General features: G+C 44.3%; 1 protein-coding gene across 1 annotated transcript in view; it reads left to right on the forward strand.

Moving 5' to 3' along the window:
• Positions 1–12,300, forward strand: part of ABL1 (ABL proto-oncogene 1, non-receptor tyrosine kinase) — a 118,352-nt gene that overhangs the window by 98,211 nt on the left and 7,841 nt on the right. The window contains exon 7 of the mRNA XM_014942958.1: positions 9,902–10,086. Within this exon, the coding sequence (XP_014798444.1) occupies positions 9,902–10,086 (185 nt within the window). The remainder of the gene's footprint in view (positions 1–9,901; positions 10,087–12,300) is intronic.

A 12,300-nucleotide genomic window follows, 5' to 3' on the forward strand; every position in this document is an offset into this window, starting at 1 on the left:
CAGGAAAAAGAGATGTGGTCTCTTTTGGCCACACAAGCTGCGGATGTGTGGCCAACTTGTACCAGCAGAGCCCCTTGGAACAGGTCCAGTGTTACAGTCTGACTGACAGCGTACAAAAATTGCCCAAATAATGTGTCAACAACGTAGCTGGGAAGCAAACTCTCCGAGTCCCACCGCAGCCTCGTGTGCTGCAGAAACGCTGCCCGTTACCTCTGTTTGAGCACAGTCAGCAGCACCAGCCTGTTTTCTTGGGGGAAATTATCCAAAAACCAGGTCGAGTTCAGGCTTGGTAATGGGGGTCAGCGGAGAAGGGAGGTTGCAGTGAACAGTCAGTGTGTCTGTGACTGGCTGGGCTGCGCCGGCAGCATGCCGTGCATAGCTGCTCCTTGCTCCATCTTCCTGGGATACATGCTTCACATTCCAGATGAAGATTTAAACCCAGCATAACTCTGATTTCCAGTAGTGCTACTGGGAAGTAAGACCTTCAGAAGTCAGTGTTGAGATGTAATCACGGAGAGGTTAAAAAAACTCTGCCTACAAAGTGAATACATGTAGTGGGTGGAGGTGTTGGCTTTATTTTTTCATGTAAATGGCAAAATTCATGCGTGTTAAGGCATAGAGTGTTGTCCTGTGACCTAGACAGAGTTATCCTGAGTCTGTTCCCCATTCTGCCATGGATTTGCTGTGAAACCTTTGGCCATTTTTTAAATTTCTTTCTCCATCTCTAACTAGATCATATAGTCTGTCACATAAAATACAGATATCTGTAATTTCCATGAGATTTGAGGTTCTGATGTATAAGCTGTTATAAAAGCATGGGCAGCTTCCTTCTCCATACTCCTTTAATACTTCCAAGTGATCCTGGAGTTCAGCGTAATTTTCTACACCCGTGCTTTTCTATTTTAATCCATGTGAAGTGCTTGAACCACTGCTGGTGCTACCAGTCGTTCCCCAACAGGTATGGCTTGTTTTAAATTGTGATTATACTGGCTAATGCTTGGTGGTCCAAGCCATGCAGCTCTAAAAGCCTCTTATATTGTCACTTCTATGTTCTCAGAACATCTGTTTTTAAGGTGATTTCACCTCTTTGACCATGAAAGGTGTCTTTTGTTTGTTTGTTTTTAATCATAGTGTTGAAATGAGATTTGGTCCAGTTACTTTACCAAAAAAATATCCGACTCATTTTGGTAAAGGGTTGAGAACGTGCTCTCCAGGAGGCTGCCTTTATTTTCTGGAGATAATGTTTCCATAGGAGTTATTTTAACTCCTGTGTAGCAAAAGTAAAACAAGAGTGAAGGGAAAGTAGATTTCTCCATCCCAGGGTGTAAAACCTTCCGCCCTGAATGCCCTTGAGCATCCAAACATGTGTGTGTTGTCACCAGAGTAGTTAATGGCATGGTTTTAGCTCAAGTGGCTTATGGACAGGTTGACCACTGTGCGTCTCCCACTCCCCCAAGCCCAGGTGCTATTGCCACTAGAGGAAATGCCATTTTAACCAGAGGTTATGATTTCCCAACACTGGAAGGGCAGGTTTCTACAGCATGGCTAACTTTTTTTGGATGCTAAATGCTATGGAGCATTCACTTCCCAAAAAACTTCCAGGGAGCATCATTCTGTTGCAAGGTCCATAGCTTGAAAGCCAACAGCCACCCTGTGCCTTGCAGTAGTGAAACCTTCACGTCTGAGTTTGTTTTCCCCTTTCTGGGTTACACAGTGTCCCCAAGCTGAGCATTTTACCTTCCTGCAGCTCTTTCAAATAAGTCCATGACATACACAGATTGGCAGGTTTTTCCAATTCTGACTGTAGTAGTTACCACACATACACAAGCACGCGTCTCATCTTCATAAACTTAAGTAGGGATTTGGACAAGCAGGATGCTGAGGAGATGAGGCACTTTCATTTACTGGAGCTTCACAGATGCATTTTCTTTTTCCATTCAAAAATTCTGTCTACCAGAATTCGACCCCAAGTCTGGGATTTTTGGGTGCCTGGCAGCCCTGTCAACTTCCCGGCCTCCCGAAATCCCAGACAGATGGGCACTGCACGTGCACAGGCTGCTGAGAGAACATCCAGTGAGTCAGAAGCATTTGGGAAGTTTGTTCATAGGTATTGGCATGTCATGTGCACAGCAGGACCAGTGCCTTGCACTCGTTTCACAGTGGACTGGGCAGAAATCTGGGTGACTGCCACGGTCCTGCTCTTCCTGTGAGGTTGTCCCTCCCCAGACCTTCATCCTTTGTGAGAAATGGGGCTCTTCCACCTTCTGTGTGCTGTGTCCAGCATAGGCTGTTTGCACTCCGATACAAAGATTTCTCCTTCAGGTGTTACCAGCATCCCTTTTTAAAAATTAAATTTCTAGCTTTTGTCACCTTGCCCAGCAGAAGACTGGGCTTGAGTGTGAAAACTGGAAATAGAAAGCTCTGGTGGCAGGGAGTCGTCACTTCTCCGTTATCTTTAGTAGGCTTTTAGGCTTAAAATGGATCTTCTGTATAAATGCTAAAAAAGGTAACAAATACAGGTTATCGTGCCTCACAGCAGGTTTTCAGTCAGTGGTAATGATTTTACTTCTGTGTTATTGATTGGTGTCCGTCACGGGAATGGAGCAGACCAACTGCCCAACTTCATCCAAAACACTCTGCAGAAGCTTAGGCCAGCGGCAGGGAAGCCACTGTGATAATTCAAGGAGGATTCAGGCAGGTGAAAATGTCATAATCCCAATAGTAATAATGGAATCAAGACACCGAGGTTGACAACCCCCTGGTCTCCAGGAAATGTCCCACAGTCTTGACTGACCAGCCTTTCGAAAAAAGACATTTCAAGCAACAGCATGCCACTCTGATGCTATTTGCAGTCATGCCTTCCATGTTTTTTCAACGAAGTGCATGTATTTTCTCCTGAAACCATGCATTTCCCATGTAAGCGTTGGTTGTTCTTAGCTGAGAGCTAGCTATGGAGCTTGTGGAGCTCATGGTCCTGCAGCTCGAGTAGGAGCAATACAACACTTTGCTTTCACGGTTTTCTAATGTATCTTCTACGTATGAATGCTCTGATGGGCGTCATGTGAACGAGCTTTCTCCTTCTTTCTGCTCCCTAGCTGTATGTCTCTTCAGAGAGTCGCTTCAACACCTTGGCAGAGTTGGTCCATCATCATTCCACTGTTGCAGATGGGCTCATCACCACCTTGCACTACCCGGCGCCCAAACGCAATAAGCCCACCATTTATGGTGTGTCTCCCAACTACGACAAATGGGAGATAGAGAGAACTGACATCACCATGAAGCACAAGCTCGGTGGAGGGCAGTACGGAGAGGTCTACGAAGGAGTCTGGAAGAAGTACAACCTTACAGTGGCTGTGAAGACTCTTAAGGTAGGACTCGAGACTCTGAGCATTCCTATTAATCACCTTTCAGCAGGAACGGGGTTCAGGCTGGCTGCCTGCCCTCAGCCCTGGCTACACAGTTTGGCCCTTCCCTTCCGTGCTGCAGAATTGGAATAGAGTATTTTTGGAAGAGCTTGATCCCGTTATGGGTTTATGCGATACCTGAAACGCTTGTATCTAAACAAAGGAGGATGTTAACAGTGCCATTTTTACTTTAGAACAGGTGAAACCTTAGAAAAGTAAATAGTGCCGTGGTGTCTCACGTTCAGGGTGTGGTGAAGGTGAGCTGTTCACGGATGAACACACTAGCACAAGCTGGTGTATTAAGGAAAATTGTGGATTGTGAGTCAGTCAACACAAAATTCAAAGGCTTTGCTTCAGGGAGGCTTTACATGTTTTGATTTTCTGTCTTATGTGGCGTCTTTCCCAAAGGGCAAGCTCCCTGTATACCTGGAAGTCTTAAGCAACTGTTCACAGCTGCTTTTTATCAAAAGATACAAGAGGAGGAAAAAGTGTATCCAAGCTAAAATATATTAAAATTCGTAAGTGGCTTTAATGAGGAACTGGATAATCAGTTCTGTTTCTGGCTCTGCTTCGTGATTACTGTGTCTTGGTTTCCTTGTCTCTTGAAATGCAAATAATGCTCTGTAAGTTCATAAGGTCATTGCTTAATTCATTTATGTTTATAAAAATGTCTTGAGATCTTCTGGCACCATCCACACACATTGCATTTGATTGCTTAATAGGAGTTTATGCTAACTTGACACCGTGTTCTCTCTCCTCCGATGGGGCTGTGGTTTGGTCTTGCAGAAACAAACAGAACGGGGTTTATTGTTTGTTTCTTTTCATTTTTTTGCAATGGAAATTCTGAAGTGGAGAGAACCAAGTAGATGCTTTAGTGTCAGGGGAAGAACATTTCCTTGATTTGGGGAAAATATTTCCTCCTTGCTCTCTGAGCGGCGGCTACCTCGGTATTTCAGGGTTGCTATGGTTGCAGAAAGTATTTTTTCATTTTGGCCTTCTCTGTACTCTGGAGATTCCTGTCGCTGCTCCCCGGCGGAGCAGAGCCCAGCGCTGGGTTGCACAGGGAGCGAGTGACACCTAGTGTTGTCCCTGCTTGGAGCCAGAGCTGGGGACCATGGGGCTGACTCCAGATCATTGCGATGCTGGTGGAACTGGGATGGGACCAGAGTGAACAAAATGCCTCTTTATCACCAACAGGAGAGACTAGTTGTTTCTAGGAACGTTGACTTTTCTAACATCTCATCTCCTTCCCTGCTTCTGGTTGCGGTGTGAGGGTACTCAACATCTTCAGATCTCTCATTTTGCTCCAAACTGCAGTGGTTGCTTTCATTCCCTTCCCTCTGAAGCCCATCAACAAAAGCAAATTGCATCGTACGCCATAAAATCTGTTTGTGCATAAGAAGAAACCTTAATACAACCCATGACTGTTTCAAATATATCAAATAAATATTTAATGAAACATGACTAAAAGTGGTTCATAATGTAGTATGAAGCAGCATGTTCCACTAGGGAATGTAAGAATAACCAAAAAGAGAGTTGAGAAACACTTCAACCTGCAATTATGCGCACTAAACCCATCCTTAAAAGCAAATTTATAATCCACCGTCCTTAAATCCATCAGTCTAGTGCCTGACAGGTGGGATTATAGCTTTCTTCAAAGTTTTGGGAAACATTTTTAAATCACGTTTATATCCCAGTTCGACTGGGGAAAACAAGCCCTCCGCAGCTCCTGCACTAACGTTCAAATGACTCATTTTATTTTCCTCTGAGAGGATATTTTTCAGAACTTTTTATGGTTCTTCTTGTTCCTTCCCCATCTAATCCAGATATCTCTGTAAGAGAGATACAGGGGAGGGGAAACTAAACGAGAAAAAAAAATAATAAATGGTTCCAACTTCTTTTTGAAGAGCGATGCTTGCAAACACCCGTTTGTTGTTGGGTTTTGTATCAATGTCTAAACACAGCTCAGAGCTGGTGCAAAACACACTACGTCATGCAAGAAGGCAGTCGGAGCAGCACACACTGTTCCTCAGCTGTGTTTTAACTGGGAGGTGCTGGACAACGTTTCAGTGCTTAGATGTTTGCCATTAAAATACACCATTGGATCTATGAGTGCCCGGGAGTGGGTCTCTGGACCCAGCTCATCCTGCTGTGACGGTGGCCACGGCTTCCTCCCCGGTGAGGGCCATTTAGTGGTTGAGCTGATCATCTCAGCACATTTCTTACTGCACACCCCCAGCCTTCATCTGTTAGGACTGCCTCTTCTTTTTCCTTTTATTTTTTTCCCCCAGCAGAGAAGCCTGTGTTTTAAACTGGGCAACATGCAGCCCTGGTATCCCTCAATGCTGTGGCACGGTCTTGTGCTCTGCTAGGAAAATATCATGTAGCCAGAATTGGTTTATTTCTTCCCTGGTTTTATAGAGTGGAAGATAGAAGCTGATTAAGCTTGGTCCTTTGCCTGGGATCAGATTTTCAGAGAAATCATTGTAACAGTAGCTCTCTGTATGTGTCCTTCCTATTAATTTGGCCACTGAGAGGTAAGAGATTTAGAACTGTGGAATGGCTCTGCAGAGGAGCAACCTTTTGGAGTTTGCATAAGATAAATGTGCATTTTGGGTAATTTTGCAACCTGGATTATTAACCCAGTCTCCTTTGCCAAAGAAAACAGTTTAAGGTTCTGCTCAGGAGGACCTTTGGGCTATTAGCTTTGACAGAGCATGTTCAGCAAATCACAGCTGCCAATCAAGCTAATTGGCAACGAATAGTAAATGATTGAATGAAACTGTTTGAAAAAGGTTCTCCCTCCTCGCTGCAAAGCAGAGAGCTGCCTGGATCTTACAGTGACAGCCCACTGTTATCATTCTCACCAGCAGCAGTAAATCCTTTCCAATCCTTCCTTAAAACACTTTGTCCATGTAGCCTGTCAACATTAATCCACCAATGGAAAAAAAAATATGGATATAGAAAGAAACATTGCTTGAGGAATAGATCTGTATTTTTTTTACACCACTTTGAAATGACCTTCCGGCCATTTGGGGCGTATTTGCTTCAGAAAATATGTCTTTTTGAGCAAGATTGTATCTTCCTGGGTTTTGTGTTGTGCCAAGCAACTCCGTGGCGTTCAACAAATAGGTAGTGACACGTCTGCCCAGAACGGTTACGTCACGGGTCAGGCTCTAAATGCCAGAAATGAAATCTGTGAAACCCCGGGCTCTCGGTGATGGGGTGGCTGCCCCCCGTCACGGCCCCCCCTTCGGAAAGTGAGGATTTCTTGTTCCTGCCCAGTGAAACTGGGGGCCCACGTTTCAGCAGCTCCTCAGATTGCGGCGTTACCCTTCCTTTTATGCTCGTTCTTGTTTCTTTTCTTTTCTGTACTTTTTATTTCATGTTATCTTCTTTTTTTTCTGTTAGGAACAAGCACATTTTTCCTTTTCAACTCGAGTGATCCTGTGAGAGGCCCTTCACAAAAGGGATATGGATTTTCTTGCCCCAAAAAGCTCTGTTAGAATAAGAATGATAAAAATATATTTTTTAAAAAATCCTATAAGAATCACAACGTTCCTAACTCCTTGGCATTGTGATGTGGCTACAGGGAAAAATTACCTTAAAAGAACTCTGGCTTATGTTGTCAGTTTTCGGTTCTTTTTGTGTCCTGGTATAAAAATCTCTTCCTCCTTTGTGTGCTATCCTTGCCAAAGCTCTACCATTGTTCTGCAGGAGGATACCATGGAGGTGGAAGAGTTCTTGAAAGAAGCTGCAGTAATGAAGGAGATCAAGCATCCGAACTTGGTGCAATTATTAGGTAAGTGATAAATACCAAGCAGAGGGATTTGGACTAAACCCTTGTGCAGTGATATGGATGTTAAGGAGCAGATAAGCTGCTTACCATACCAAGGCTTTAAATACAGACACTTATTGTCTGGCAAAATTCACAATTTGTACTACTAATACATGATTTTTAATGATCTCGTCTCCCTAATGTTTAACTTGCCAGAGCCTGAAGCAGGAAATTAACACCCTCTATTAACCAACTCCAAGCAGAACTCATTCTTTGTGCGAGCCCCATATTTCTGCCTTCTAGAAGTATAAATGACCCTAGAGGACAAAACCTGAAGATCCACTGATATTTTCAAGCACTGGTTGTAAACTTTATGCTGGTCCCTAGGGGTGTGCACACGGGAACCTCCTTTCTACATCATCACGGAGTTCATGACGTACGGGAATCTGCTGGATTATCTGCGGGAGTGTAACCGGCAGGAGGTGAACGCTGTGGTGCTGCTCTACATGGCGACCCAGATCTCCTCAGCCATGGAGTACCTGGAGAAGAAGAACTTCATCCACAGGTAGGAAGGATGATGATGAGCACCCCTGAGTCTCGAGCACAAAACACTCCTTGATTTATTTTCACGGCATTGACTTCAGATGCAGTTGGTGTCCTATATTTAACACACGAGTGCATTGTATACTGATATAGACATTAACATGTCTATAGGATGGTCTCCTGGTTGTTTTTCTCTCAGTATTTTTCTCTTACCTTTGAAGTAGATGCAGTACTTGTATATGTTGGACAAGGGCCTTAAATGTAAATGCTTCCCAAAGTAACAGGCTCTTAATGGACCAGATAAGCTCCTGCTCTTCCTTGATTCTAACAGCCATTAAGAACTGCTGCAGTTGATGTTGCTGGACGTGTGCAGGTGCTCACAGCAAAGCCACCCTCTTGGGGCCTTCTTACCCCATCTTCCTTCTTGTTTGTTTCACCTTTTTTTCCGTCCTCTGTAGGGATTGTTCCCCACTATTGTCCAGGTCGCATCTTCACTTTAATAAGCATCTCTGCAGCCTTAAAAGTCTCAGAGACTCTGACCTTTAAGTGTGCTGCAATTACGGCTGGAGCTTTGCATTCTTCATCTGTGGAATTGGCCTCCTAGCAATATAATGACATCCTGCGCGAAGGCTGGAGAGTCGCTGAGCTTTATACAAGATGTTCTCTGTGCCACGGCGTGACCTTTCTTGCCCAATTAACTAGAATATAAAATTAGCACGTGTTTTTTCATAGAGACAAATATGAAGATCGTGTGTAAAGTTCTAGGTGCTCCTCTAAGTCATGCGTTGCCTTTGCTCCCTGAAAGGCCTGTTTAAATGCTTCTGTCAGTCAATAAAGCGAACGATGATGCGGCAAATTAAAATTTCCAGCCTTTGATTTGCCCTGTTGAAAGTATTTCATCCCTTCAGCCTGCAGGAAGTGAACTTTAACAACTGCTTTGTGTGAATCCCATTTGTCTGCTCTCCTGTTCATTCCATTTCCTCTTATTTCTGATGACCCATTTATCTAAAATAAATAGTAGCGTTTTTCCTTATCAGCCACCCCCATACCCACCTACCCAATTATTTTAAGAGTGTTGTCACAATTCACATCCCTGGATTCAAATGCTGGGCTGTGACCTCATTTAATGAATCAGGAAGGAGGAGGAATTTGATTATGAAGAGGAGCTTTTATTTAGACACACATTGTAGTAATCAGCATTGATAAGAAGGTATATTCAAAAACACTGGGAAAATTTAATGGGCATCTAGTAAGACGTGCTTTTTTTTTTAATTTATTCTGATTGAGCGGAACAAGTGAAAGAAACCGCAGTGTCTGCTCATATCTGACGATCTCACTCGAGCTTTCTGGTAGAATCAATTTTTAGTCCAACGTGACATAATCTGGGAAAGACTTTTTAATGAAACCTAATATTAGGAGAAACCAACTTTTATGCTTTACCTTTTTATACTCCTGAAGCATTTCCAAGGGTGCTAACAGCACGTACGAGCCAGGGAAGTGGCTAATGCAACGTGCACTTCTCTCACCTGCCAAGGTGGAGGCAGGTGAAAAAATGGGGAGGAAAAGCTTAATGTGCTTATTGGCCAGTCCTTTAAAAAAATGTTAATTGCTGGTAGCAGAGGCTGCAGCATTTTTGAAAAGGCCAAAAAGTGACATTAAAAAGTTGTATTGTAAAATGCAGTACACTTGGGAGGAAAAAGAGCAGAGCTGGGAGTTAAACCTGGTGCTTGAGCAAGGTCTGGAGAAGGAGTTCTGGAGAGGGACTGGTGTTGGCTGGGGTGACCAAAGAGCGAGAGAGGTGGGCAAGAAGGGAGGCATCGAGACTTGCTTTATGCAGTGCTCATGCTCAGCTATTGATAACTTGAGCACTGACATTTCTTTAAATTATTTTTATCCTGAGGGTGGCAGCTTTTATTGAAAGTGAGGGGGCTTCTTGAAGCTTTCACTTCAAATTTCAAAAAAAAAAAAAAAAGAAAAAGTTTGGATGACAGTCTTACAAAGCTGGAATGGAAAATAACTTTCCCTTTTACATGTATGCGTATAACTACATAATGTCTGTGTAATACCCTGATCAAAATAATCACGTTTCTTTGGGAACAGCAGGTTTCCTTGCTATTGCTAAAAGTGAGATGGTAAAGACTCCTCATTGCTTATTTTTGTTTTTTTTTTTTTTTAGGGACCTTGCTGCCAGAAACTGCCTTGTAGGGGAGAACCACTTGGTGAAGGTGGCAGACTTTGGCCTGAGCAGGCTAATGACAGGGGACACCTACACTGCCCACGCCGGAGCAAAATTCCCCATCAAGTGGACTGCACCAGAAAGCCTGGCCTACAACAAGTTCTCCATTAAATCTGACGTCTGGGGTAAGAATTTGCATGTATGAATTAATGCAGATTATAGTCTTCTTTTCCAGGGCTGTGAAACGAGGACATTGTGAAACGTTTCAGGAGGGAGCGCGTTCCCCGGGTTGAGCCGCATTGTTCTACGAGCTTGTCAGAGCGAGGGAACTAATCTCTGCTAAGTCAGTCTTTGAGTGGAGCACTGAGGATGCCGACCTGACTTTTTATGTTTGAAGCCTATGAAAATAAAGGCTACCGTGGTGTTTATCAAAATGTATGAAATTGGGCTGGAGGGCACCAGTACCGCTGCCTTGATAGAGCTCTGGCACAGGAGCGTGAAGCGATATATTGTTATATAGCCAGGAACTTTCTAACTACTTTGAGGAGGAAAGTGAGAATCTGGTTCATTTTCTGTTACAAAAAATAATAATGCGTGTCTCTGTCTAGTGATAGCTCCAAGCTCGTCTTTCTGCATTTTAAAAGAATAATCTTTGGAATGAGATGAGGAGAAACAGAGGGAAAATTTGATGACAAATGGTTATTGAAGAGCCCTGAGGTACTAGTGATAAGAGTAGGCTTAGCTAAATGGAGCCACGTTCTATCAGATCTGACCACAGAAAATCCTATTGTACTTTTTTATCAGCCTTTCTTTGGGTTTTATATCTCTGCCATAGCTGTTGGTCAAATTCTCAAAAGTGCCCAGTGATGTGAGATAGAAGTTTGTGGGACGTGGTCCCAAAGGCACTTGGAAAATGTTATCCTGAGCATCTTCTACATGTAAAATGACAGATAGTAGTGAAGCAGCCATGAAGTTTTCTGGCATTTTGGGGAAACTGTGCTGAGAAAGGCTTTAATTTGAAGAAACTTTTAGGTGGATGGCTGATTCAAAATGTTTTATAGGGCACTGTCCTCAACACCGGAAGGACAAGGACCTGTTGGAAGGGGTCCAGCGGAGGGCCATGGAAATTATCTGAGGGCTGGAGCACCTCTCCTGTGAAGACAGGCTGAGAGACTTGGGGTTGTTCAGCCTGGAGAAGAGAAGGCTCCAGGGGGACCTTATAATGACCTTCCAGTACCTGGAGGGGGCTAGAGGAGAGATGGAGAGGGACTCGTGAGGGATTGGAGCGATAGGATGAGAGGTAATGGTTTTAAATTGAAAGAGGGGAGATTTACATTAGATATTAGAAAGAAATTCTTTACCACGAGGGTGGTGAGATGCTGGCCCAGGTTGCCCAGAGAAGCTGTGGTTGCCCCATCCATGGAAGTGGTCAAGGCCAGGCTGGATGGGGCTTTGAGCAACCTGCTCTGGTGGGAGGTGTCCCTGCCCATGACAGGGGGTTGGAATTCAATGATCTTTAAGGTCCCTTCCAACTCTAACCATTCTGTGATTCTATGATAGCCAGTGACGAAAACCCAAAACAGCTTCTTAAGGAGGTGATCAAGGTGTTCCTTCTGCTTTGCACTTGCTCATGGTGGTGTTGGCTGCTGTGGGTATCTCCCACTGTCTCAAGGATGCTGCAGTATCGCTGTGGTGGCTGCAGGATCCCTGCTGCATTTAAACAGCAGAGTACTCGGGGAGGAAAGATCCAAAAGGAGTATTTGGTATCTTTAATTAGGGTTAGCGTAACCTTGTGTAGTTAAGAGTCAAGGCAGTGGCCTTTGGGATCTGATGAGAGCAAACTGGCCGTCCCCGGAGGCCACGGCTGCTGCTGGGCATGCCAGAGTTTAGCCGCTTTCACCTCACTGCCTCAAGACAGCAATCAAAGAAAATTGTGCACAGAAATGTCTAATGTAAATTGCCCTTGGTGTTGTTACCATGTAATGTGATGTGATTTCCTTACTTATGCAGAATTGTAATCGCTTTCTCTTCAGGTTAAGAACAGAATAGGGTGACTGAACTAATTACATGCAGGTTGTTGAACTGGTATTGAGTCTATTTTGCGTGCCTGACTCCTGGGTGAGCTGCCTGACCCCGCTGCTGACCTGCATCCCACCAACTTCTGGGACTTAAATGCCTCCCCTCTTTTCAGACCCTTTTTGTGCTTCCCCTTTTCCTGTTCAGCTTGCCCCATGACCAAACATCTCACCCTTACCCCGTCTTGTTGGCAGCAACTGCTGAAACCTTCCTCTCCCTGCTGCCCCCCAGCTTTCTCCTCTAGACCACGCTGCAGCTAAACAAGGGCACCCCAAAACCACCCAGCTATTAAAACGTGCGAGTCCCCTGGGGAGAGGTTGCAG

This window comes from Calidris pugnax, unplaced genomic scaffold (genome assembly GCF_001431845.1).
Source record: "Calidris pugnax isolate Ruff unplaced genomic scaffold, ASM143184v1 scaffold102, whole genome shotgun sequence".
NCBI classification, from domain to species: Eukaryota; Metazoa; Chordata; class Aves; order Charadriiformes; family Scolopacidae; genus Calidris; species Calidris pugnax.